Genomic DNA, 25,013 nt, shown 5'->3' on the forward strand with positions numbered 1-25,013 from the left:
GTCGCTCGCTTGGAACATCAACACAAGGAAGAGAAAAAAGATTATACTAGCAAGAAAGCTATAATTTGAGTGTGCTTGTGCACGTAAACGCATCCGTCCGTGACCCTTGCTCGCCGCTGATGAACCTCTAAAGTGCCTGGCAAAAGACTTTCAAGTCTCCTACTTCTTTCCTCCATGCTCGATATCAGTCTCCAATAAAGTAGCCTTGCGAACTGTTGCAGCTCTTCGTGGACCATAATGCCATGGAGCAATCAATATCTCCACTTCGATCTGTCCCTCACAGTCCAGTCCGCCATGCCCCCCCTCCACACCCGTCCTCCTGTGTCCTGCCCCCTTTCAATTACCCACTTCGATTCCTCGACAACGCCATCTGCATCGAAAACCGCATATCCTCCAGCGAATAATGTCTGCCCTCCGGATCCGTCAACACCAACCTCGGCACCCGCCCATTCACCATCGCATCAGGCATCAAGACATTGATCTCCGGTTCCCGATACCGCACCCACTTGCACTGCTGAAGTTTCCGTCGCGGCGTTCCAGTCGAGTTTTGTTGGTTGGCCTTGGTGTCCAGCAGCCCCCTATGGTCAACGACACTTAGGTCGTCCCAGGTCTTTTGCGACGTACGCTGGCGGATACGATGACGGGGTGTCTGTGTCTTGGGCCTTTGGTCGACACTCTCTCCTGCCTTGGGTTTCTCCTTCTTCTTCGCCATGTCCTTCTCGGTCCACTCCATGTCGGGCGCGCCTCCAACGGATGAGTTGGACACCTCGGGCTCCGAACTCGGGGTGCGTGCAACTTTGCTGTTGTAGACGGCCATCTGCACGGGGGAGGTAAGGCGAAGTCGGATCTTGGATGGGGTCGGAGTGTCGGCCAGGTGGTCATCGGTTTTGGTCGCCGTGGTATTGCGAAGTGGAGTGCGGGTGTTGAAAGAGATGCCCCTGGCTGTAGTAGCAGGAGGGCTGAAAGAGAAGTGAGTTAGCGGTCACTTTATTACACACAAAGGAGGACGACTTTGAGGATTGAAATACCTTCTGGTGAGACGCTTCTTGGGGCTTGGGCTGTGAAGCACGTCGAAGAGAGATGTGCGGACCGATTCCTCCCACTTTCTCTTCTTGAGGCTGCTGGTAATAGGTTGGTTGTCGGTCGGCGAAGAAGTGATGCCAATGACAAAGTGGGATTGAACCGTGATACAGTCGAGGATCATCTCGTCGTCAGAATTGGCAGTCGGGGGGTTTTTGTCCGTTGATACTTTGCTCTCATCCGACTTTGATGCGCTTACGTCCGCGCCGATATGCGTCATCCTGGGGTCTTTGTTCTGCTTCTTCACCGCGCTTGTATCGTCGTTTGCGCAATCCTTCTTTTCGCTTGTTGTGGAAGCAACGACAGGCTTGTCGCACCCAGAAGACTCAATGGATGACTCACTCCACGGGTCCTGATATGTGCTGACGCTCTCCGTCGACGTAGGCTTAGTGGTTTGCCCTGCGCCAAAGATATTCCGAGCAGATAGCAATGCCTGGGATCCGAGTACGCCGATAAAGGGTAGAAAGAAATCCATTTTTGTTTGTGGTGGGGGGGTTGTTTGAATGCGCGCTCACAAAATGGGTAGTCGTTGATGCTAGCCGTTCAAAAAAAGTTGGCATGGCCAGTGTTGAAGGAAACGTGATTTTTTGACAAAGAAAGTAATCGCTGGTAACGAAGCTGAGTTGGGGGAGGAAACAGAAACAGGGCCTGTACTAAAGGAGAGTACGATCGCAAAAAGTACCATAAGCTGTGAATAATGAACAATGGGCGGGGTCACTGGCATAAAACCTTGACCGTCTTCGTGCGGCAGGCAATATAACCTGAAAGTTATCACAATACGAAGAATTTATGGGATGAGAAATTATGAAACAGTGTAGAATGCACAATAGCAAGTGAATATGGGAACCCTAATACCAAGTCGATATCTTCTTGGTTCCTTCACGGCCCTCAAAGGCTGGAACGTGGAAGTCTCAATAATAGCTCGCTTCTTTCTCAGGCACACATGTATGGTTCGACAAATGCCATGAGCTCTAGTAGATCGTACTTATACAACAACATCATCTTCGCAATGATACCATATGGCCACTCTCCCTTGATTTAGAATATCGCTAGCCTGTGCTATCTCTAGTTGCCTCGAATATGGTGATCCTATTGTTCAAGCTGCCGATGGTCGACTCATCACGTTTTGGACGAGATTCCCATTTCCCTTATCGTCCACTTCCGTGACCAGTCCCGCAATCACAACTCGGCGGGGTCGTGCAAAGAAAAGTTGCCCCCCTCTGCACTCGTCAAGACCAGGCCTGGGACTGACACGTCCCCTGAAAGCTGCTCGATGGGCCTCTTCTCCGGCACCGGAATCCATGTGCAGCGATGCCGTAGCTTGTGTCCTCTCCTTTTGTCGTTATTACCCCAGGCACTCAGCAGACCATTTCTTGCGACGAACTCATGATCATGCCACTTCATTTCCTGGGGCCTCTTCCGGCGCGAGCTGCGTTTTTCTGTATTCTCGCCTTTGATGCCCTTCTTGCCCTCAACGCCTCCCTTTTGGTCCACCTTACCTTGTTGACGAATGAGAATCTTTGTAACTTGCCTTTCCATCTCCTTCAGCCTTGCGATAACCTTTTTGACCTCTCGGTTGTAGTCTTCGAGGGTGTTGGCTTTGGATAAAGACGTCGAGCCAGTAAGGCACTGGCGAATTGATTCTGCCTGCTTCCGCTGACCCTCACCCGAATCAATGACTGGCGCGTTACTCGAGTCAACGGCTTCGACATGTTGCTGACCGTTCAGTTGGCGGGCCTTTGACGCATACTTCAACTTGTACCAGTGTCCGTTATCCAACTTGACGTACTTGATCCCACTTGTCGGCCTTTCGAAAACGCGGACCACCTTGGGTCCGCAGTTCTGAGCACGTTTAACGAAGGTGTGGGTAGTCGACGCACTCTGTTGGCTTGCAGATGGAATACTCGTGATCTGAACACCTTCCGGATGTTTGACGTACGGCTTCGGGCATGCAATAACGGGAGTCTTGGGCGCGGTCATTGTCGACGACTCTTTGCTCGATCTCAAGATGGTTTTGGTCTTTCTCCTCTCGATTTTGCTACAAAATAGTTAGGATGGATTACGTTCAACGGGAAAAAAAAAAAGGGTGGTGGTGGGGGGGTCTTGGGGTCAACTACCTCTTCCCAAAACGCTTTCTATGGCTTTCTCCGGCCGTCTTACCAAGCTGGGCTGTATTCTCGACCGCAAACTCCTCGTCAGGTTCCAAGCGCGCGTTTTCCTTGCCTCGCGTAGAGTGTTCGTTGTCGCTCGTCGCGGCGGATTCGGTGTTCGTGTCCGCTTTGTCGATGTTGATCTCGGCCTGAAGCGCCGACTGGCTTCTGTCCAAGTACCTGATCTTTATGTACGGAGTTATCCCAATCTCGGGATGCGAGGTCAATATTTGCGTGATGTCGGATATGGGACGTCGTCAAACTGGGTCGTGCGATTAGTCATGCGGGAGGAAGGAGCGTAAGGGGACGAGGTAAGGAGATCGACCGTGGTGTTTCGTAGAAAAAAACTGAAGAAGATATCGGCGAGGCAAAACGAGGATTGGAACCTCGACAGCGCATGTACCATGACTCTGGATGGGAAGAAGTAGGTGAATGTGATGAGGGGCAATTGGCGGGCCGGAGCGCCCAGCCGCCGGATTGCATCCGCCTCGGGCAGGCAACACAACCTATTCGCAGGCGAGATATGGTAGCAAAATGAACTTGTTAGGATGACAAAAATTACCAGGTTGTCAGGCTTCTGTTTTTTTTTTCGCTTGAAAACTCAGGATTGGTCGTACTATGCAAATAGAACATTGTCTGGACAGGTCAAGTGCCCGGTCGGTTTGGAGGCAAGGCCGGCATACGACAACAACAAAGGGGATAAATTGAAGTGACCATTGTTAGACTACAGTCAGGAGACCAATTTCCTTGTTAAAAGGACGAAGCAACGATAAGACGTCATACCATTCAATAGGTGTTTATTATGATGATGCAGCCCCCGTAATACCTGAATCGATGTATGCCTCCACCTACCTAACGTAGGCCAATACCACCAAAAATTCCATCACCCGGGCTCCTACCGGTTGTCTTTTACCTTAAAACTATGCACCTCTTTCTGTCCATGACTCTTGTCAGTCCTATATCATGTTGTGACCAACTCTATCGGGATCATGTAACCGGCGCCTCCTTGTGCCCTTAAAGCCAACCTCTGCTGTGTTTTGTTCCGGCCATTGACTCGCCTGTTCCATCGACTTGCTGCTACTCATTCATAGTCCATGGGGTCATGCAAGGAGTATGATCTTCCTTCCGGGCTCGTCATTATCAGGTCAGGTACCGATGAGTCAGTGCTGACTGCCAAAGAAGGTACGCGCAACCAGTTGCACTGCCCCCGTAACCTGCGTCCCTCTTCCTGGCGTTTTCTTTGCCGAGTGCTCAAGAAACCGTCTTCGTCGGCCAGACTATGGTCTTTCCACTTCGGTGTCTTTGGTTCTCTGTGCCGGCGCGATGAGGGCTGCTTGCGCGGAGGCGGAAAACCCTGCAGAAGCAGTGTTTCTGTCTTTTGACTGAGATGATCTTCCCTAGCAGAATAGATCTCTCGAAAATCTTCCACAGTGAAGTACTCCAAGTCTTCTTCAGTCAACGAATCGAGGAGCCAGTCGTCGCCTTCGTCTTCGCCGGTGTATTCCTCGACGCTGAAATTCTCGTCGTCTTCTGTGTCGTCGGTGATGTCATGTCTTTTTGATGCGACAGGATCTAAGTCGTGATTCGATGAATCTTCCAAGTTTTGTGCTTCTGTTTCGGTAATAGGTTCTGGGCCGCTGGTTTCAGGCGACATCAGCGACGCTACCCTCCAGTTGATGAACTCGCTGTATTCGCGGGTAGTCATCTTTCCCAAACCGCCTTCTTCGTCTAGATGGTACCATAGACCGTCGTCACGATGTGCATATTCACGTCCTAGTTCAGGTCTCCTAATAACATTGATGACCTTGAAAACCATGGGTTCCTAACCCTCGGTACTGTCAACGGTATTGTTGTAAAGGAAGCACGCATCTGTGGTACCTGTGGTACTTGAATCTTCGCGCTCGAGAGGCTCAGCTCCCGTCGTTTCGCTGCTGACATCGAAATGGTTGGTGTCTGGTGTGTCAGATCTGTCGTCGGTCGGTGAATCTCTAGCCCAGCCAGTAGCAAGGCTTGTGATGGAAGTCATTTAGTAGACTATTAGTGCAAGTGAAGAGGCGACAGGTATTGGAGAGTTTGGTTTACCTTCCATTTAGGTGTCTGTGATCGTAGGCGCCTGACAAGCCGCCAGCCTGACGCAGTTCAGGAGTTTCCCGCTTGTCCACGGTGGAGGTGTTGGCACCATCATGTGGTCTATCCGTACTACCCATTCTTGATGGAATGTTCTCATTCGTATATATGTTGTTGTTGCGGTGATTAGACTTATCGATCCTAGCCGGCGTACCATAATTGAACAGGATAACGGCCTCATTCTCTGCTGGAGGAGTTATCCCGAGGTTGGTCGTAGAGCGCGCCATGGTGCTAGCCCGGACGAAGCTCTTTGGATCGCTCGTGGTCGCGGCAGTACTATAGTTGGTTAGGCGCGTACTTCATGTCGTGCTGTCGGCGGTGAGTGTTGAAGATAAGGTAAAAAGAGGGCAAGATGTTTGCTCGTGCCGGTGAAGGCGGCCTGTAGACGAATAAAACAGGGACATGAAGACAGCCGGCAGGAAGGGAACAGCAGGTACGTGATGCGTTAGGTGGGGCTGCCGGAGCCGGCGCCGGAGCTTCGCCGTCTGGGTCCCCGGGGCAGGCAACATAGAGCCGGCCCGGCAGCAGGTCCTGACGTCATAGCGGTGGTCATCAGCTTTCCATTCTTGAAAAATGGATCACGAACTTACTATGTTCTAAATTCTAGGGGTTGAGTTTAGCAGCAAATGTCACTTGTGTTCACAGTTCAGTAAAGAGGGGAGAGGGAACAAAGTAGCGTCGCATAGTCACGTTTGAATGGAGTATCGATATTCGATGGCATGATGGCAGTTGAAGTAACAATTACAAGTAGTTCGAAATTCATTCACAGCTGGCAATATAGCAGGGAAGAATAGACGGCCAAAGAGTTTGTATAATTTGACTAACTCTCGACCTTTTTCCCTTCCACCCCCCCTATGATCCTAGCGTTTCCTACTCAGACACAAACGACCATCATCAGCTGATTCTCCTCCCATAATCCCACATTCCTAGTCCATCATCACTTTCCTCCTCCCTTCCCTTGGCTCTCTTGGCCCCCTTCCTTCCCTGTCCCGTCATCCCTCAGTTCTTGTACTTCTTGGGATCCTCCAAGAAGTGCTTACCTCCCTCCGGATCCGTCAGCACCAGGAACGGAACCGGCTGCTCCGCCCTGTGGACAAACTCGCGGAGCGAGAAGGGCTTTTTGACCCAGGTGCACCGGTGGCGCAGCCTCTTCCGCATCTTTCCGAGCCTGTTCATCTTGGTGTCTAGGCGGCCTTTTCCATCAATGAAGGCATTGTTCGCCCATTTCCTGCTTTCAAGCTTCTTTTGCTCGCGGCGTGACAGCCGCGGCTTGCTTGCGGATCCGTTGGTGCTTGTTTCGGTTTTAGTGTGGATACTTGACATGATCGTTCCCCTGGCTTTAGGGACGGAAGTCTGGCTCTCGGTGGCTCTGACCGGCTCGGGCCCCTAACCCGTAGCGCGGTCATGCCCCTTGGAGTTGGCCAGCGTCATTTTCTGTTTGTTTTGGCTTTCGCTGCTCTTCGGGAACTCGGTGGTCTTGTCAGTGTTGTTTGGGTGTACAGTCGTGGGTGTGTACACTGGAAGGGCGACGCGTGCATCCTTATTCCAGATGGAATGGTTCGGGGTGGGGTGACTGTGCGGTCGTTAGCAATGGAAGAGTGGGAAATGAAGATAGAATGAAGCGCTAGCTTACCTGAAAGGACTAGCCGTCAACCAACTGGCTTGGTAGTTATCACCAGACCTGGTGGGAGTTGGTGAGATCTTCAGCTGCGACATGGAGCTGGTAAGGGGGGCGATAAGGTCATTTGGACCGAGGTTCGAGGGTTCGACAATGGAAGAGGCATTCTTTCTGTCCGTCTCCGCAATGTCCTTGTTGAAGGTGTTGTTTGTGTTGGGGTTGTTGATTGTGATAGGCTCGGAAAATTCGGTCGGCTTCTTGACTTGTGGGAAGCAGTCTCTGAGCGTTGCGCGACGGAAAGGCTGCGCTTCTCCCTGCTGATATGGGTGGTGGATCGGTGCCTCGATAGTGGCCTCTTGCTGCTCGCTTGCGCGGGCCATGGCACGATGGTATTGGAGGGCTCTCAACATGTCGAGATCGTCTTGACTGAATGGAGTTCTGCGGTAGCGCAAGTGGTTAGTCGGATGCTAGGTCAAGACTGATGGGGTTGGGAGGCGCGTAGAGGTGGGAAGCTATACTTACTATTTGGTTTGGCGACAATGTCCGTGCGGTAGCGTCGACAGTGAGGTAGTCGAGGGGTTGGTCGAGGAGGGGTAGAGTGTGTGGGTTGGAAGATCGGTGCGCGATGCGAAGTCTCTGTGCAGGTGTGCAGAAGAGTCGGTGCAGGTGCGGGTGCAGGTGCGGGTGCAAATTGAGATCCTCGTTGTGAGATGAGGGAGGAAGAAATTTTGGAGAGGGGAAGATGGAGTGGCTCGACGTTTATATCCTCCTCCGGACGAGAGGCGACTGGCGATGAATTCCTGGCGACATCGGACGGTTTAGTTGCGACATTAGATGAACACCAAACGACAGAACGGGACTTGGCAACTGTTCCAACCCGAACAGTCTTGAGGATCCTGAACAGCCATGAACAACCTTGAAATTTGAATAACAGCCAGTCCTCAACAATTGCTCAGCCATGCTTGTTCAGAGTTCAGTGGCTCACACTCTGCTACCGCTGTTCACATTCAACCGACCAAATCTGATCTGTTGCAATGTTCTGTAACGTGAACAGCCAGGCTGGGTGCAGCTGTCCAGAGAAGTGCAAGCCGGGCAGAGCGTCCGCAGAAGTTTTCGAGTGCCACTACTCTACATCTTCATGAAGATTCTACGACTGGTTCGAGTAGCTCGTGAACATCGAGAAATTTCCGTAGGTCACATCTCTTCGTTCTTCCTTCCTCAACTCCATCCTGCTGTACGTCATACCCCGTCCCTGGCCCAGCCACCTCAGCACTACTCCTCAATCTCCTGAACAGTTCCCAAATCCTCCACCCTCGACCTCCATTCACATTGCTGTACCACACCCATGAATCGCTTCGTCTTCTCCGCCATTTTCCGTTTTGACTCGGACTGAAATTCCTCCAAGCCCTCGAAAGAGAGATCGTCATCAACGTCTTCCATAAACCCTTCAGACTTGTCAACGGCATGGCTTGGGATCGGGTTCCGGTCACATTCGGGAAAACGCAGATGCTTTGCGCGCGCCCTGAAGATGTTTGGGCGACGTGGCGGATAGTAGATGCCCACAGGCTCGGTGCTTGTAACGGCTGTGGAGGTCGGTTTCACGTCGAGTTTCTTGCCCTCGGCGTGGTTGATATGGCTTTGCTTGGACAGAGCCGAGTTTGAGATGTCGTTCGGCGCTTGGGAACTGTTGGCAAGGGTGCCTAAAGTGCCGAATTGGTTTTCGGCTGGAGACCTCTCGGCGCGAGGGGACGGATTCTCGACGACGGTGCTAGGCATGACAGTATGGGTTAGCACATGGTGGATTTTGCATCAGCAAGCGGTTCTTCGGAATGTCATACATTTTAGTAGCAGCTTCGTCGCCGATATGGAAGCCAATGACATCGTTGGTCAATCTGTCGATGGATGCGCCGTTTGTCGCCATACCATTCTCTTCGTGAGTAGACACATGTTTGTCGCTGTTGACAAGCACCGCCTAATTTTCTTCGTTAGCCTGAGCGCCCACGTTGAGCTTATGGTTATCCGTCCTTACTGGAGGTTTTTCAGCAGCGACTCGAAGGTCAGACATGGCCGGGACTTCGCGATCAGAGTTGGGAACAGCCGTAGATTTCATGATTGCGACGGTGATCTGAGTCGAAGAAGGAAGATTGTCGACGATTGCGCTTGGTACAGAAGCAACGGAAAATAGGCATACAGAGAAATTGTTTATCGGTCTTTTGATCAGTTCAGAAGAGTAAACCTGTGACGGTGAACTGACCATCTGTTCAATCCTCGAGGTGAACAGCCCTGAGGATGGGATGCACATGGTGAACAGTCTTAATGATGATGAACAGCCATGAACAACCCTATACTCAAGGTACAGCAAGCTGCCGTCGGTCGCCCAGTCTTCTCTGTAACATTGAAAGCGACTGTCAGAAATTCCAGTTCATTTCACCCAGCGAGTTCTGTTCTGTTCACGTCCAGCCGCCCGCATCCCTTCCTATTAGCCTGTCACTGAGATCCTCCGTCGCGGAACTCTCGGTTGCAGCTGACCACAGCTGTCGCAAAGTACTTAGTCGACGTATGTCCACTGGTGCTATCCGTGTGGTATCGCACAGGCACCTGGCTTGTAGACTACCTAAACTCGGATCCTGCTCAGTCTAGCTCCTTTATGCCAGTGAAGTGACATATAACATATATGACAACACAATGTCCATTGTTTCAGTGCTCTTTGTTGTCAAATGAGTTTCTCGGTGGAGGTAGACAAAGACCGGTACGGTATCACAATAACACACAGAGAGAGCGGTTGGGCAAGAAGTAGAGAAAATGTAGGACAAAATACCTTGGTTATTGAAACGGCATAGGTGGTTATATTGCATCACGACTAGAAGTAGAATTAGACATCTCGTCCTCTCCAGTGGATCGTCAAGGAAATGCCGTTGATAGGTGGACTGAGTATTCCACTCATGTAGGTAGTTATGCGTTGAGAGCACCTTCCCGCTTCTTCCTTCAACCTATGTATCCTTCCTTCATGGAATGTATCAGGTACAGTTATAAGAAAAAGCCTGTTCCCCCGAACCCACTCCACCTTTGGCATCAGCCACGCTGGAACTGAGCCGCTAATCCTCAATCGCAAAAGCCTCGCCCAAGTCCTCCACGCGGCGCGGCTGCCAGGAATACTGATTGACCATATGCAAGAAGCGCTCGGTCTTCCTCTCCATATTTTCCGCTCCCGCTGACTGGAACTCCTTCAAATCTTCCGCGGTGAAGCCCTCTCCCTCGTCATCGTCAATCGTCTCAGCGTCTTTGGCAAAATTTTGTACACCGGATTCCTGACTCCACACATAGACAGGTCGGCTGGCTCGTTTCATCCCGCGCTTCCGGAAGATATTAGGGCGACGGGGCAGATAGATCGTGGGCACGGGTGCAGTGCTTTCGACAGCCGCAATCTGTGACTCGGGGGCGGTTTCGGTAGACGAGTTGGCAAATTGGGCTGAAATTGCTGTCTTCGGGGAGCTAGGAAAGAGGAAAGAGGTTAGCGATTGCTCGTTGCGAAACAGCGGAAAGGGTAGTATGTTCGAGGATGTAGACCTACCTTTCTGTCGCGGACTTGCTACAGATGGTGCAAGTAACACCGTCCTGCTGACTTCCACCAGATTTATCGTCTGACACATAAGTCCTTCCGTCTTGTGCGCTTGAGCGAATGTCGACTTCGATAGGCTTCATCGCATGTTTGCCGTCCATTCGTAATCCCTCGCTAGTTCCAGCCATCTTCACGGTATCCTCATCGACAGAACCAGTAAGATCCAGTCGCTTAGCCAGTTCAGTGACCTCATCAACACTGAGGGCGTGGCAGTAGGAACGGGTTGTGGTCGGAGAAGCAATGGTGGAGCTTTCCTCGTCTCCCGGCGTGGGAGTGACCTCAGCGGAGCTTGCGGGCATGTCAACTTTGGTGTCGACTAAAGAAGCTACAGCAAGCTCGTCAGCGATTGTGACAGCGCAGTTGGAGTTGTTATCTTACCAGGAGGCAAGTCCATCTTGGAGAGAGGAGTACTCTCGTTTGATGAGTTTCCCGGCATGAAGTACCGTGCTTGCAGTTGATAAAGGTGGGAATTAGATGGAAAAGTCTGTTGTAGGTGAAGTGGTGAAAGAATGTCGCAGGCAAGTTATGTCGAGGCTGGCGCAGAAGGGAGATTGAGATCCCCAAATATCGATACTTGAAGAAGAGGAGAGCGGAAACTCGAGCAATTGTTTACCAGCCAAATAAACAATACTACGGGAAGACCTGAGCAGCTAGCATTCAATTTCAGCGACAGCGGCAGTTTTCTGGCGGCGAGAATCGCTCTGGCAGCTGCCAAGCGCCCAAACCTTGTGCTATCATCATCTGCCTGGTTGCTATGGTGATTGAGTTTCAAGATCGTCTGTTTGTCAAGGTTCCACGGGTTAATCGTCTCGGTAATTTTATGCCCTTCACTTGTTACCTACCTCTAGGTAGCCGACGAGATAGGTGGAGGCACGAAGGCCGCTGTTGTGAATACACATGACATGTTGATTAGATGCGGACGGGACAGAATAGCAGATAGCACACAACGGACTGCTAGGGTACCTATAGAGCGAAGTAGGAGCACGATCAAGAACAGAAAATCACCCGGAGACCATAAGTGGCGAAGTGACACGGAGGTAGGCGGAATAGAAGCAGATGTTTCGCTCGATATCTATGCTTTTGAATGAAGAAAGAAAACTTATGTCCCACCCGTTAAACTCCATCCACCATGAAACTACCCCAGAAACTCGTAGTTAACAGGGTCAAATAACCAAAAAAAAAAAAAAAAAAAAGCTGTCTCTGTGTAGTAACTGTTATCCTCAGCACCCGACACAGCTCTTTGTCCGTCAGCTCCTCCAGGTATCCAATCGTTCAAACTCATCGACGAGTATTTATGTCCTTCCCCAACGGCGGCCTTGACCTCGTGCTCCTTCTCGCTCAATTGCGATTTCCTATCTCCTTCTCCGGATTCCCGTCTTCGTCCTCTCCTACTTGGAATCCCTGAGCTCAGGGTCGATTTTCTCCGTTTCCAACTCCATATCTCCAATCTCCGAGTTAAGCATCTCCAGCGACGGGTCAGGAGCTTCCTCCGCCGCATCAAACTCAGCAAGGAGTTCTTCATCATCATGATCATCCGATCCTTCCTCCGTCTCGTCGTCCTCCTCCTCTCGCTGGTCCCGGTCCATCTTCCAGGCAAGGAAGTCCTTGAACTCCTTGTCCGTCATGTGCACATACCCGCCGCCTTCCTCGAGCAGATACCAAAACCCATTGTCGAGCTGGGCGTACTCGGTGTTGAGCTCCGGTCGCTTGACGATTTGAATGACTCCGGGCTGCCAATCTGGTTTGTACTTGGAGATGTCAAAGAAGGCGTAGACGGGTGCGGCAGGCTCGCCTCCATGTGGTGGGGCGGCAATGGCACGTTGGGCATCTGTTAGCCCGGTTGGCTTTGCGTTCCTAGGTGAAGTACGGTAGAGTTAGCAAAGGCTATGCAAATAGGCTATGGCGACGACGACGGCTTACTTTATACTCCATTTTCGGATGTAATGGGGCTGGCCCACTTGCTTGCGCTCGAACAAGTGCTTGAAGAGGAGAGAGTGTGACATCTTGAGTAATGGATGTTGACAGTCGACAAAGTGCCACGGATTGTACCGGCTGGGTAGTTAAGCGATGGTGAATGTCGGATTGTGAGAGGGTGTAAATCGTTTGTGTGCGATGTTGCTTGCTGGTGTCGACTTGGTCGAGGTGAATTCTGGTGTCGAGTTGTCCGAAAGTCTCGCTGGAAGAGGTGCGAAGAAAGGTGGCGGAGAGGGAAAGAGTTGGTGATGTCGAGCGGGAGAAGATATAGAGGTTCAAATGGTTATTCGGCTATGTCGATGCTGGAGATGGGATGTTTTCGAAAGTGCTCTTGGAATGTTGAAGTTAGGAATATCGGGGTGATAAAGCGAGGAGTTGAAGAGAAGCTTGAGTCTAGAGCCTTAGAATTTATATCCCCAATTTTTCCACCATGGCACAAAAAATAAATATAAAAATGATTAATCGGAAGTCCGCCCTTCACTGGTGCCTCGCAGGTTTAATCGCAGATTATGTATGACCCAAAGTCGTCCGAAGTCAACAGGAAGTCCGGTAAATTGGACCTTGATGCGCACTGCATGCCGGGCTAGGTAGAGGTACCTAGAGGTACAGGCTTGGTGGTCTGTGAACCTGACGCCCAGTCGAACGGAGTCACCCGGTCACATTTCCAAAGGCATTTTTAAACAGTAAAGACGCCCGTATTCAGTGGCAACTACTTGGGAAGTTATGCCCTCGCGTCGATACTCGTTCACTGCGGATTACCGTCGTGACAACATGTATACTTCGAGGACCGGTCGGTCGGTCGAGGCGGAGGTGCCGGTCTGCCGGGATTCCAGTGCTTGCCGATAGCGCTGCGGCTGGAAGTGAATGTGGCCCACGCAGCGCTACCTGCCGTCTGGAGACAAAAGCAGCAAAACCCAGCAAGGACACTCAACAGAACAACGAGCATTCAATTGACTTGGGGGCAAATCTACGCCACTAATAAATATATCATCGAGTAGGTGGTTCAACATGTAGGTTCAAAATTTATTCCATGTTTCCGGGACGCTGTATTTTGCGAGGCAATTGAGAAGTCGTAATCTCCTCGCTCTTCCCCGTTCGGGTCTTAAGCCTGACTGTGACTGCCCTGTAGCTACCCTAAATTTCAGCGTCCATACCATGGCATGGAACCTGAGCCTGGACATCCATACCTCTAAAAATCTGCACCTCCGCAGCCCCCGTCAGGTCCGATGAAAGAAGAGCACCCGCACCGCAAGCCAAAAATGCTCATGCTCATGGGATGCCATGCAATGCCGCCGAAATAAGGGAGGAACTTCCACTTCTCACCTATGTACGTCCAAGAATAATATTTATATATCTAGCTGCACCATCACACACGCACGCAAGTTGAAAAGAATAAAAACAAAAACAAAACAAAAAATGGTAACGCAGTCCGAAATCTAATTAACCCTCCCGCATCGCATCGCATCGCATCGCATCGTATCGCAGCGCAGTGCAATACTATATATAAACAACGGACAACGGAGTTTGCCCCGGCCACCACCAAGCACCTTACTTACCACAACATGATTTTTTTTTACATCCCAGAACAAACACAAATTACCTTACCTACATTATCCACGCACGTCCGCAAAAAAAAACCAGCAAAGGAAAACAACAAAAAACAACAACAGTCATTCTCGAATAATTCCCATGAGACAAGTAGAGTAGCCACCTCGTCATCATCGAAACCCCCCACAAACCAGACCAGCCTGACCAGCAGCCCTACTGCGTACGATACTACAACCCCCCTGCCCCAAAAACAAGAAGAAAAAAAAGAGAGAGAGAGAGAAAAGAACAACTTCCCCCCAAGCCCAGTAGAGAAGATACCACAGCACAACAATGACAAGAGTGGGAGATTCCAACCCGCGCCCTTTCGGAACACGGATACTGAGATCTTTTTTTTTTTTTTTTTTCAAGGGAAACCTCGAAATTAAGGTTTTCTTGTTAAACCTTGACGTAGCGCCTTAGACCGCTCGGCCATCTTGCCTTTTGTGAAGGGGTTGATGAGAATTTTGAAATGGATTATGTGGGTTATGAGATGGAGTTTATGATGGGGTACATATCGCATGGTGTTTGGGGTTGGGGGGGGGCAGGGAATTCCCTCCTAGGTTCCATCTCAGCTGTTTCCTTGGACCCCATGCTGACTGTTTTTTTTGGGGGGGGGGAGGGGGGAGCACCCTGAAATTGCGAGAGGTACAATGGTGGGCAAGCGAAGCGACTCACCCAGTTACTGCACTATCAAGAGCTGTGCGGAGAGAGTGAGGGGTGACGATAGCGTCACATCCAAGTCGTTCGCTCGCTTGTTGTGTGTAACTGCGTGCCAATGGCCCAACACCACGGAACTCGCATCCCGCATCAATATCCTGCTCAAAATCCAAAACATGGTGCACATCAGGTTTTCATATTCTGCTTTGTACTCAATCAATTGCTATCTCACTGCCTTGTAGTCCATCCTCAATTTGTACAACCAAATGCTAAAACTTGAAAACTATTCGCTGATGCTGAATGACGATAAGGGGGTAAACGCTACGCTCAACAATGCTTTGATCTCTCCTTCAAACACTGACAAACCAAAACAGAAATATCAAAAACAGGTGGCAAGTTATGTTCAAACAATCAACCACCAAAACAACGATACCTCTCCCGCCCATTTTCCGTCCATATGGTGTGGTCCAAAGACCATTGTCAAAGGGCAGCACATCGAGCAATCCGTTCCAGCTGTCCCTCCTGGTAGATACTGGACGGCCGATAAAAGCTAACTTTGAGTGGCAGCACCCTGAAAAGCAGCTTCATCTTGACCGGCGGCTTCACCTTGAGTTGCGGTGTTTTCTTTGACGACCTCTTCCTGCGGACTTGGTCTCCTCCTGGACACTCGGAAGCGTCGAGCTTGTTACGATATTCCCTTCCGCAACAGGAGCCTGCGAAGGGACTTGTTCTCCACGATCACCATCTCCCTTGAACGAGTCCAACAACTTCTTTTGGTTTGGACTCCAAAGGCGTGGCCCCAACCCTGGCTGATTCGGGCCACTGTGTGAACTGCTCGTCCTTCTGGGCCTCGAAGGCCTCTCGGCCCTTGAACCCTTTGGGGGATTAGAACCTGACGGATACGGCTCATTTTGTGACCTGCTTGGGTTGCGAGGGTCGTAAAGTTGTCGATGATGGTTTGGTTGAGTATACGGCTCATTTTGTGACCTGCTTGGGTTGCGAGGGTCGTAAAGTTGTCGATGATGGTTTGGTTGAGTATACGGCCCTTGTAGATTTGGTTCAGGAATTGCATCATTGTGCACCCATACAGGTTCCCGTGGCGACATCAAAGGTCCTTGGGATGGGTTGAATTGTGGTTGGAATTCATGCAAGCCTTGCTGTGGTGCGTTTAAATGCGGTGGAGGCGCATTCCACTGCGGTGGAGGCGCATTCCACTGCGGTTGGGGCACGTATGTTTGTCCTTGGTAGCCACTTTGATATGATGATGTTGGATGCGAGACCCGAGTCAGTTCAGCAGGAGGTTGAACAGGCACAGAGGTATGGTCCCAAAAGCTTAGACGATGAGTGGGACAATAGAGGAAGCCGTGTTCCCATCCGCACCATTGGCAGAGAAGGGGACGAGCTCGGCTGAGTGAGCCCCAGGTGCAGGAACAACCTGCAGTATATGGTCAGTATTTATTTAACGCAGAGACTTGAGGTGCAAAAGCTTACGCAGCTTTTCGAATACCCAGTGGCAATTCATGCAGAACATGCCCGCGAAGCCGGTTTCTGGGGGCTGGTTTTCGAAGTTCTGCACGTGAGTCTGGCCTGGGATCGTGCTTTGAAACTCTGCGGGTAGTCTTGATACCTGAGATGTATCATAGTCTTCTGTAGGAAGAATCACAGCTTTCTGGGGGACTCCAAGTGACCTTGGTGCTTCGGGTAGCGGGTTTCTAGGTCCTCCTGACTGCTCCTGTTCTGGTGCTGAATTTTTGGATTCGTTAAAAGGATACGAATTCCAAGACGGAGCGTCAACTGAAGGATACTGGTCCTGCTCGGGTACATGTCCCCAAGCGGGATGTCCTTCCAGCGGGTATTCCTCGCCATAATTCTACCTCATGCGTTAGTAGTACCCACGATATCCGATGCTGGAAAAGACATACCTCAGGTGCTCCTGGAATTTGACTGCTCAAGCCCACCGCAGAGCGGCGCTCCCTTTCCCTCCCCCTTTCATGTCCTTGCTCCCGGTTCAGGTTGGGTTGGGCCGAGGACACAATGAATGGAACCCAGTCAAGAGGTTTTTCAGCCTTCAATTCCGCCTGCACCGCATCAAGCATCCGCTGCTTCGCTTCTATCTTTCGTCGCTCTTCTGCGATTACTCTACGTATAGCGCGCACTTCCTTCTCCAGTTGTTCATCAATTAGCTTTATCTTCTGAAGCTCTTGCTCTCTGATCATGAGATTGTGATCCCTCAGATGGACAAGTTCCTCCATCTTCTCGTTCTGGCGCTTCGCTGCTTCACCATACTCCTCGGCGCTTTCAACCAATTCAAGCCTCTTTGCTTTCAAGTTCAAGCAAACTTGGAGCATTTTATCCTTATGCTTTGGTTCCGAGCCATCAAGATTGAAAATTGGCTGGCCAGCATGGGTTCTCTCCTCCTTTTCCTTGACCACCGGGTTTGCAGTTCCACTCTGGACAACTGGCTTGGGTTTTTCAGCTTCCATATACTTATCCTCGGGTCCACATTCTTTAACCCTTTCATATTCGGCCATTTCACGTGCGATCCTTTGGGCCGCGAGGTTGTGCCGCTCGAATTCTTCAGCCTTGAATTTTTCGTGCATCAATCTCTCGCGTTCGGCTTCTTCACGCTCTGCCGTCTCGCGAGCAACCCTTTGACGATTGGCTAATTCACGTTCGAATACCTGGCGCTTAGCTTCCTCATGCTCGGCTTTCTCGCGCTCGGCTTTCTGGTGTTCAGCCCTCTCGTGTGCAAGCCGTTCCTGTTGGATCTTTCCGCGCTCACTCTTTTCATGTTCGGCTTTCTCGCGTGCGACCCGCTCCTGCTCGGCCTGCTTACGTTCGGCCTGTTCACGGGCAACGCGCTCCTGCTCGGCCTTGTCACGCTCAGCTTTCTCATGTTCAGCCTTCTCTCGTGATATACGCTCCTGCTCAGCCTTTTCTTGCTTAGCTCTCTCACGATCAGCCTTTTCGCGCTCAGCCTTTTCCTGTTTGGCCTTCTCAAGCTCAGCCTTCTTGCGTGAAATGCGTTTCTGCTCAGCCTTTTCTTCTTCCGCCTTTTTGCGCGCCTCCTCAAGGGCGACCCGCTCACGTTCAGCTTTCTCGAGATCGGCCTTTCGGCGCTCAGCCTTTTCCTGTTCAGCCTTTTTGCGTGCGATGCGCTCCTGCTCAGCCTTTTCTTGTAGGGCTTTCTCCTGCGCCTTCTCACGTTCAACTCGCTCCTGTTCGGCTTTTTCTTGCTCAGCTTTCTTGCGCGCCTTCTCAGCTGCGACCCGCTCACGTTCAGCTTTCTCAAGTTCAGCTTTCTCAAGTTCAGCTTTCTCAAGTTCAGCTTTCTTGCGCGCCTTCTCAGCTGCGATCCGCTCACGTTCAGCTTTCTCAAGTTCAGCTTTCTCAAGTTCAGCTTTCTTGCGCGCCTCCTCAGCTGCAATCCGCTCACGTTCAGCTTTCTCGAGTTCAGCCTTTTCACGTGCGATGCGCTCCTGCTCAAGCTTCTCGCGCGCCTTCTCACGTTCAACACGCTCCCGTTCGGCCTTTTCTCGCTCGGCTTTTTCACGCTCAGCTTTTTCTTGTTCGGCTTTCTCGCGCGCTTTCTCGAGTGCGACCTGCTCACGTTCAGCTTTTTCACGCTCAGCCTTTTCGCGCTCCGCCCTTTCTGCCTTCTCTCGTGCAACGCGTTCTTGCTCGGCTTTCTCGTGCTCAAGTCTTTCAGTCTCGACTTTCTGGGCCTTCAGCTGGTCTTCTTGCGCCTTAGTATCAACCGTTTCTTGATGCTGTGGTGGAACGTATAGTGTCTCCTCGACCTTTTTGTCGTCCATTTTTGTAGCTGGAGTGGCTTCAGGTCCAACATCTTGCTTTGTTTTGCTTGATGTAGGCTCAAGTTGAGGCTTATTGTCAGTTGGAACTTCAGCCTGGGTCTGATCTGCGCTGTTTCCCTTCTGCAATTCGTTCTTTTTCTCCCCAAATACAATTGAGGGTCGAGGCGGCTGAGACTTTGTATGAGTACTTTCTTCAGAGATTTTAGCATTCAAATTGTTAATCCTTTTCTTCCAGGCAGAAGGTTCCGGTTTTTCTACTCGGGCAGGAGCTTGACTCTTCTGTTGGGGTGGTTGCTGTGGCTTCTTCTGAGGTGAAGGCTGGGGTTTCTCCTCGGCTGGAACTTGAGGCTTTTGCTGAGCTGGAGCTTCATCCTTTCGTTGAGGTGGTTGCTGTGACTTCTTCTGTGCTTGGGACTGTGGTTGCTTCTTAACTGGATCCTGTGGCTTCTTCTGAGCTGGAGGCTGTGGCTTCTCCTTAGCTGGAACGGGATGCGTCTTTGGCGCCGGGCCTTTCATGGTCTTCTGAGATTGACCCTGAGTGTTTTCCGCAGCCGAAGCTTGAGCCTGCTCTTGAGTTTTTTCTTGCGATTTCACCTGTACCAGAGTCTGGGTCTTTCCGCGATCATTGCCATCTGGCTTCGGTTGAGACCAGGCTTGCTGCGGCTTTCGGGTAGGCGATTGAGGCTTCTGCTGCGGGTTTGCCTTAGCGGAGCTTTGAGACTTCTCTTTAGGCGGGGCAATCTTGATAATTTTGGGAAGTTTGACTGATGGAGGGGCAGCACCCAGAGCTTCAGGCTTCACCTGCTGTGATGTAGAGGGCAAACTGGGCCATGCCTCTTCCACCTTCGCCTGCTGAGTAGAAGCAGGTTTGTCGTTGGCATGCATTTGCTTCTTTTTCTCCTCCAACCAGTCCCGTCGTGTTTCCTCATCTTTTTTCTTAGCCTCCTCCCGTTTAGCTTCCCATTCCCTGCGCCTCCTTATGGCCTCGTAAAAGTTTCTTTGTTTCTCTGCTTCTGTTAGAGGTGTGGGAATACTCGCTTCAGGAGATTTGGAAATGGCCGGATCAGCAGGCTTGTGAACGTTCGCTTCGGAAGGCTTGGAAATATCGGCTTCAGGGGGTTTATTGATTTTTTCAGGAGCCTTGTGAACGTTCGCTTCGGAAGGCTTGGAAATGTCGGCTTTAGGGGGTTTAATGATTTTTTCAGCCTCGTCTGTTTTCTTAGCCTCCTCCCGTTGAGCTTCCCATTCCCTGCGCCTCCTTATGGTCTCGTAAAAGTTTCTTGGTTTCTCTACTTCTGTTAGAGGCGTGGGAATACTCGCTTCAGGGGATTTGGAAATGACCGGATCAGCAGGCTTGGGAACGTTCGCTTCGAAAGGCTTGGAAATATCGGCTTCAGGGGGTTTAATGATTTTTTCAGCCTCGTCTTTTTTCTTAGCCTCCTCCCGTTGAGCTTCCCATTCCCTGCGCCTCCTTATGGTCTCGTAAAAGTTTCTTGGTTTCTCTGCTTCTGTCAGAGCTGTGGGAATACTCGCTTCAGGAGATTTGGAAATGGCCGGATCAGCAGACTTGGGAACGTTCGCTTCGGAAGCTTTCACAACGCCCGGCTGCTGATTCCCCTTCTTGATCTCTTTGCGCTTTTCAGCCCCAGCAGCCTCGAGTGCCTGGCGCTTCTCAGCTCCGGCCGCTGCGTGCTTGCGATCGGCATCTTTGGCGGCTTCACTTCTTGCTGCAGCAACTTTCGAAGTCTTCAAAAATGGCACAAATTTGTGATTGTCTCTTGTCCTCGACACATCACCTCTCGATGCAGCAACAGAGGTGAGTTTTCCTCCTGGAGTGAAAGTCTTGGGGGTTTTCTCGACGGTGGTTTTAGCCAAAGTAGCCTCTTCTGCCTCGCGAACGATCCTTCTTCTTTCGGCTGCAGCTGCCTTTTCGTTCACGGCCACGTTCCAATTCCCAAGTTCAGCAGCCTTGGCCTTCTCCGCTTTGACGGCGTCCTGCCTCACAAGCTCAAGGAGTCTGAGCTCTTCACGGGCTTTGTCTTCCGCCTCTTGATACACCTTGACCTTTTCAGACGCTTCTTTTTCTGCAACCGCAGCTTTTTCGGCCAATTCAAGTGCTTTGCGCCTCCTGTCTTCAAGCGCTTCAGCGTCTTTGGCTTTGCCCTCTTGCGCGGCTTTGCGTCGTTTTTCTTCAAGAGCCTCGGCATCTATGCGGGCTACGGACATTTCAGAATTGGCCGTTTTGACCTTGTTTTTTTCGGTCTTTGTGAGCCTCTCGGCCTCTGCAACTTTAGCCCTTGCGTGTCCAATTTCCTTGAGCATTTCAGCTTCAGCAGCCTTGATCCGCTCTCCGAGGGCTTTGTCCTTTTCGGCCTCGGTGGACTTGGCTAGATCGTCAGCTTCCTCTGCCTGTCTGCGCTTTGCATCCTCGGAAGCTTTTGCGGCTTCTTCTTGTTGGGTTTTGGCAATCTGCTGTGCTAGTTTGCGATCCTCTTCTTCTTGCTTAGCTTTTTGCTGCTCCTCCAATGTTTTGGGCTTGACATCCCCGTCATTCTTTGCGGTTTCCTCTTCCTCACCCTTGACAGTTTGCTCCGCTGGCTTGCGGTCCGCATCTTCCCGCTCGGCTTTACGCCTTTCTTCTGCGAGGGTCTTGTACTCCGGAGCTTGTTCTCCCCTTGCCTCGAGGACCTCTGGCTTCTCGGGGTTATCCGGTGTCTTAGCAACATTTGGCTTCTGGTGCTCAATCGGGTTAACTTGGGGGCCATCGGTCTTCGTTTCCCCTTTAGCTACCTTTTTCTGAGCGTTTTTGGCTTCTCCCAGTTTTTCATCGAGTAATTTGTCCAAGGCTCTTCCAGCTTCAAGTGATTCCTCTTTGCCAGCTTCAGAGATGTTTTGCGGGGGAGAGACTCCCGCTTGTGCTTGCTTCATGAGAGGTCCCGCGGAGCTGCTGATATCTTCTTCTTCATTTTGCGGCTCTTCGAGTGCATCCCACGGTATTGGAACATTGTATCCTTCTTTTAATAATTTGATCATGATACTGTTATAGCGGCTTCTCTCTTCAGGCATGTGTTGGACGTGGTCTTTGTTCTTCTGTTCATCAATTGACGTTGGAACAGCACCGCCAATCCCAGTTTCAAGCAACGTGATCCGCTCACGAAGTTTCTCTGCTCGTTTTCTTCCCTTTTTGAAAACTCTCGACAGGTTTTCAAAGAACGTGCGTTTGTCAAATGAGCTAATTAATGTGGGAATAACGCCGTTACCATTGTGCGGCGGGGTGGCCAGCGGGGTGGTCTCGGCATCGAAGAGAGTGCCGTCCGAAGATGAGGCAGCATCCGTCGGTTCTGCGATTCTATCGCCGGGCAAATCGTTGGGCGGAGTGTCTTTGGACGCAGGTGCGTTGGAAGCAGTCTCGGAAAAAGGAGTATAATCAAACATAGAGGCCATCGTACCCATAGGGGGCTCTGGAAATCCCCGGGACTCGTCTTGTAACCGTCTTTGCCACGCGTCCAGGGATTCGTGTTGAAACTGGCCTTTAGCAGCAACCTCTGATGTATCCGACGAATTATTGTCCGAGGAGTTCAATGAACGAGGTGGACGTAGAACATTACATAACTCGGGAATATCCGGGGACCCGGCTGCAGGTGCTTTACAAACGTCAGCCTCAAGATCTTCAGGATTGCTGGCTATGCATGTTTCGGTACATACCTTCATCATCGGGCTCAACATGGGTTGTGAGTTCAGCTTCTCCTCTTGCCCAGGCGTCGATATTCTGCCGTTCACCATCTCCCAGACTGCTCCAGTTGCCGTCAGCATTGAGATACTAATCATCGTTGCCGATGAAAATGTACCCGTTGTCTTCGTTGTTGTCATTCGCTGGATTCTCTTGCGCAAATTCCGGGACAGCGGGTTCGTGCTTTTCTGGTTCAACCGACTGTCCCTCGCCAGCAGACGATGGCGCTACACCACCAGGCGTGCCTTGGTCAAGCAACCTAGTCAGCTAATATGTGACTTGAAGAGTATGTCGTTACTTACCGGAAACTGGAGTTCTGTCTGGATTGACATATAAGGGCGGGAAGCTTTCAGGATGAAGCTGAGCTGGGCTAAAGCCGGTAAGCGTTTCGGGAGCAGTAGGGCCCTCCGGAACCATTTGTGGTGGTTCTCCGTGCAAATCAGTTGATTGTACATCAGTGTGGTCTTCTTCCCTTGGATCAACCGGTTGATCCGGGCTATCAACTGGTAGAAAGTTGTCGTGGGAACCTTCTGAATCAGACGGCTCTTCAGGTATTGTGCTAAGCCTCTTGTCATTATCACTAGAGCTCTGACCCTGTGTAAAAGACTCGTACCCGGTCTCCTGTTCATAGTCTGCCAACTCCGACCCTGGCGACTCCAGCTCCGGGGAATCTGACTCTGGAGGCGCCACATCCGCAGCAGCGGGTGTTGCCTCACCTGATAGCGGAATTGTAGTGACTTGTACATCCTCTTTCTCAGCGGTGTCCTCAATGTCATCTTCAGCAGCTGGTTCCGGTACCGCTGCCGGTGGTGGTTGTTCTTGGCCAAGTTCTTCCTCCACCTCATCGGCCTACGATGGGACCGGCTCCGGAGCCTTGGCTTCTTCCTTGGGCTGCTCTGTATCGCTCGCCAGGGCTGAAGGTACTAGCGAGGTGGTCGTGGTAGGCTCAGGCTCCGGGAGAGGGACACTCTCTGTGAAGAACTGCTCGAAGACGAGCTGCTTAAAGTTGTGGCCTGCCATCTTGGGCAGCTACTGGCGGGTGGTCGGAGTAGCGTTCTTGGAGGCTTGAAGCAAAGAAGAAAGAAACACGCGACGGGGCACTTGGAAGGCAGGTCTGGGTGGCTGTAGCGACAGGGTTATTAGCTTCCACATTCAGTGAAGCCTTCAAAAGCTACGGCGGCCAACAGGGGGGGAGGTATCAGGGATCCTGTACACACTTTGTCTGGTCTCAATTTCAAAGCGGGAGCGGTGCCGTTGCTCGCCGAGCCGTCGCGAGCGCGGAATATGGATGTGATTTCGATGGTCGTGATACTGATAACGAGTGTATAGCGATAGTTGACGATCGTAACAGCTGCTATGCTGAAGATGCTGCCAAAAAGAAAGCCGGCGCGTTGATCTGCGGCGGAAAACGATATCGATGGTTGGTGTTGTTTGGATAAGGTGACTTCGGAGAGGGCTGCGGTCATGTATTGAGTGAGGTGCCCCTGGGCTGATTTGGGTTGCCGGCCAGTGGCGGGGTAAGCGCGCTTGCTCTCGACATCGTGGTCATGGCGTGGGAAGCTGCCGTCTAGGTTTATAAAATGGCAATTGTTCCCTTGATTCAGTATACTAGGCAAGATGGCGGCAGAGGGAGGAACATAACTGAAGCCGGATGCAGCTTGGGTGCGAAAAGTGCAGGTGGAGGTCGCGACCCGTCTCAAGGAGACCCCCACGCCTTTTGCCGACCCCCTTCTCTCAACTCACAACACCACGTCTCTAAAGATGCCATAGCGCGCGGGAGGGGTTCTGGAAAATGATCCTCCGGATGATTTTACAGTTGTAAAATATGACAATTGTAAAATCATCGCATTACGATTTTGGGTAAAAATGATAAAAGGTATATAATTCTACTTGAATTATACAAGTAAACTTTATATAAATTATTTATAAAGTGCAAATATTTTGATAGTAAATATTTTACTCAAAATAAAAATCTTTTAACTAAAATGAGCTTTAACTAAGAAGATGATATTTTTATAAAGGTTATTTTAAATTTCAAAATGATTTTGAAAAATAAATTTTTTTTTATAATATAAAATTATTTTCTTTAATAAGTAATTGAAAATGAATTAATTTTTAGGAAAGTAAATAATTTTAGTATTAAATTCAAAATTCAATATATTAATTTATATAAAATAAGATTCTTTTATAATTAATAAATACTTTTATAAGGTAAAAAAGGAAGAAACGAGAAAAAAACTATACAATTACTATAATAAAAATCCCTAAATATTTTTACAATTAGGATCTAGTCTTAAAGTTGTTTTTTTTTTTTTTTTTTTTTTTTTTTTTTTTTTTTTTTTTTTTTTTTTTTTTTTACAGTTAAGACTTTAGATAAAATATAAGACTTTGACTATTTAAAACTTTTTAAATAGAAAAAACTTACTTTCAACTGGAATCGGACTCATAATCTCAGGAAAGATAGTAAGAATAAAAACCATTAAGCCACTAGGCTAAATAATTAAAAAAAGAGTTGAATTCCTTTACTTATATAGGTAGGAAGAGGTAAGAGTATAACTGTAAAATTATTTACCAATTGTATAATAATAAAGATAAATTTAAAATATTTAAAGTTTATTTATATAAGTAGAAAGAGAGTAGATTCTAACTGTAAAAT

At 50.1% G+C, this 25,013-nt stretch overlaps 8 protein-coding genes and 1 non-coding gene across 9 annotated transcripts; all 9 read right to left on the bottom strand.

Annotated features, from left to right (window-relative positions):
- Nucleotides 1–340: 340 nt before the first annotated feature.
- On the bottom strand, nucleotides 341–1,555 carry NCU02865 (hypothetical protein; the record flags this gene model as incomplete). The annotated part of the gene is made up of 2 exons (XM_958906.2): nucleotides 341–959; nucleotides 1,029–1,555. The coding sequence occupies 2 exons, from the start codon at nucleotides 1,553–1,555 to the stop codon at nucleotides 341–343; spliced, it is 1,146 nt and encodes a 381-aa protein (XP_963999.2).
- Nucleotides 1,556–2,259: 704 nt separating this feature from the next.
- Nucleotides 2,260–3,060, bottom strand: NCU02864 (hypothetical protein; the record flags this gene model as incomplete). Its single annotated transcript, XM_958905.1, has 1 exon — nucleotides 2,260–3,060. One exon carries the CDS (start codon nucleotides 3,058–3,060, stop codon nucleotides 2,260–2,262), a length of 801 nt encoding a protein of 266 aa, XP_963998.1.
- Nucleotides 3,061–4,311: 1,251 nt separating this feature from the next.
- Nucleotides 4,312–5,584, bottom strand: NCU16482 (hypothetical protein; the record flags this gene model as incomplete). The annotated part of the gene is made up of 3 exons (XM_011395135.1): nucleotides 4,312–4,958; nucleotides 5,058–5,239; nucleotides 5,313–5,584. 3 exons carry the CDS (start codon nucleotides 5,582–5,584, stop codon nucleotides 4,312–4,314), a joined length of 1,101 nt encoding a protein of 366 aa, XP_011393437.1.
- Nucleotides 5,585–6,356: 772 nt separating this feature from the next.
- Nucleotides 6,357–7,385, bottom strand: NCU16483 (hypothetical protein; the record flags this gene model as incomplete). The annotated part of the gene is made up of 3 exons (XM_011395136.1): nucleotides 6,357–6,694; nucleotides 6,749–6,930; nucleotides 6,991–7,385. The coding sequence occupies 3 exons, from the start codon at nucleotides 7,383–7,385 to the stop codon at nucleotides 6,357–6,359; spliced, it is 915 nt and encodes a 304-aa protein (XP_011393438.1).
- Nucleotides 7,386–8,247: 862 nt separating this feature from the next.
- Nucleotides 8,248–9,277, bottom strand: NCU02862 (hypothetical protein; the record flags this gene model as incomplete). Its single annotated transcript, XM_011394740.1, has 4 exons — nucleotides 8,248–8,743; nucleotides 8,814–8,947; nucleotides 9,005–9,100; nucleotides 9,230–9,277. The coding sequence occupies 4 exons, from the start codon at nucleotides 9,275–9,277 to the stop codon at nucleotides 8,248–8,250; spliced, it is 774 nt and encodes a 257-aa protein (XP_011393042.1).
- A 793-nt stretch (nucleotides 9,278–10,070) lies between these two features.
- On the bottom strand, nucleotides 10,071–10,988 carry NCU02861 (hypothetical protein; the record flags this gene model as incomplete). The annotated part of the gene is made up of 3 exons (XM_958902.1): nucleotides 10,071–10,467; nucleotides 10,547–10,910; nucleotides 10,973–10,988. 3 exons carry the CDS (start codon nucleotides 10,986–10,988, stop codon nucleotides 10,071–10,073), a joined length of 777 nt encoding a protein of 258 aa, XP_963995.1.
- Nucleotides 10,989–11,982: 994 nt separating this feature from the next.
- NCU02860 (hypothetical protein) lies at nucleotides 11,983–12,597 on the bottom strand (the record flags this gene model as incomplete). Its single annotated transcript, XM_958901.1, has 2 exons — nucleotides 11,983–12,448; nucleotides 12,515–12,597. 2 exons carry the CDS (start codon nucleotides 12,595–12,597, stop codon nucleotides 11,983–11,985), a joined length of 549 nt encoding a protein of 182 aa, XP_963994.1.
- Nucleotides 12,598–14,447: 1,850 nt separating this feature from the next.
- On the bottom strand, nucleotides 14,448–14,594 carry NCU15069. The gene has a single exon. It is a non-coding gene; the product is annotated as a tRNA-Leu (tRNA).
- An 814-nt stretch (nucleotides 14,595–15,408) lies between these two features.
- On the bottom strand, nucleotides 15,409–23,871 carry NCU02858 (hypothetical protein). The gene is made up of 7 exons (XM_958899.3): nucleotides 23,575–23,871; nucleotides 22,660–23,479; nucleotides 22,476–22,602; nucleotides 22,333–22,418; nucleotides 16,735–22,271; nucleotides 16,304–16,682; nucleotides 15,409–16,247 (listed from the first exon to the last, which is right to left on the bottom strand). The coding sequence occupies exons 2-7, from the start codon at nucleotides 22,772–22,774 to the stop codon at nucleotides 15,415–15,417; spliced, it is 7,077 nt and encodes a 2,358-aa protein (XP_963992.3). The 5' UTR covers nucleotides 22,775–23,479; nucleotides 23,575–23,871; the 3' UTR covers nucleotides 15,409–15,414.
- Nucleotides 23,872–25,013: the final 1,142 nt, after the last annotated feature.

This window comes from Neurospora crassa, linkage group I, assembly GCF_000182925.2.
Source record: "Neurospora crassa OR74A linkage group I, whole genome shotgun sequence".
Lineage (NCBI taxonomy): Eukaryota > Fungi > Ascomycota > Sordariomycetes > Sordariales > Sordariaceae > Neurospora > Neurospora crassa.

Coding starts and splice junctions, on each gene's coding strand:
- NCU02858 (XM_958899.3), bottom strand. CDS start 22,774: ATGGTTCCGGAGGGCCCTACTGCTCCCGAAACGCTTACCGGCTTTAGC. Junction 22,603..22,659: donor AGACAGAACTCCAGTTTCCG/GTAAGTAACGAC, acceptor TGCTTGACCAAG/GCACGCCTGGTGGTGTAGCG. Junction 16,248..16,303: donor CTGGGTATTCGAAAAGCTGC/GTAAGCTTTTGC, acceptor CATATACTGCAG/GTTGTTCCTGCACCTGGGGC.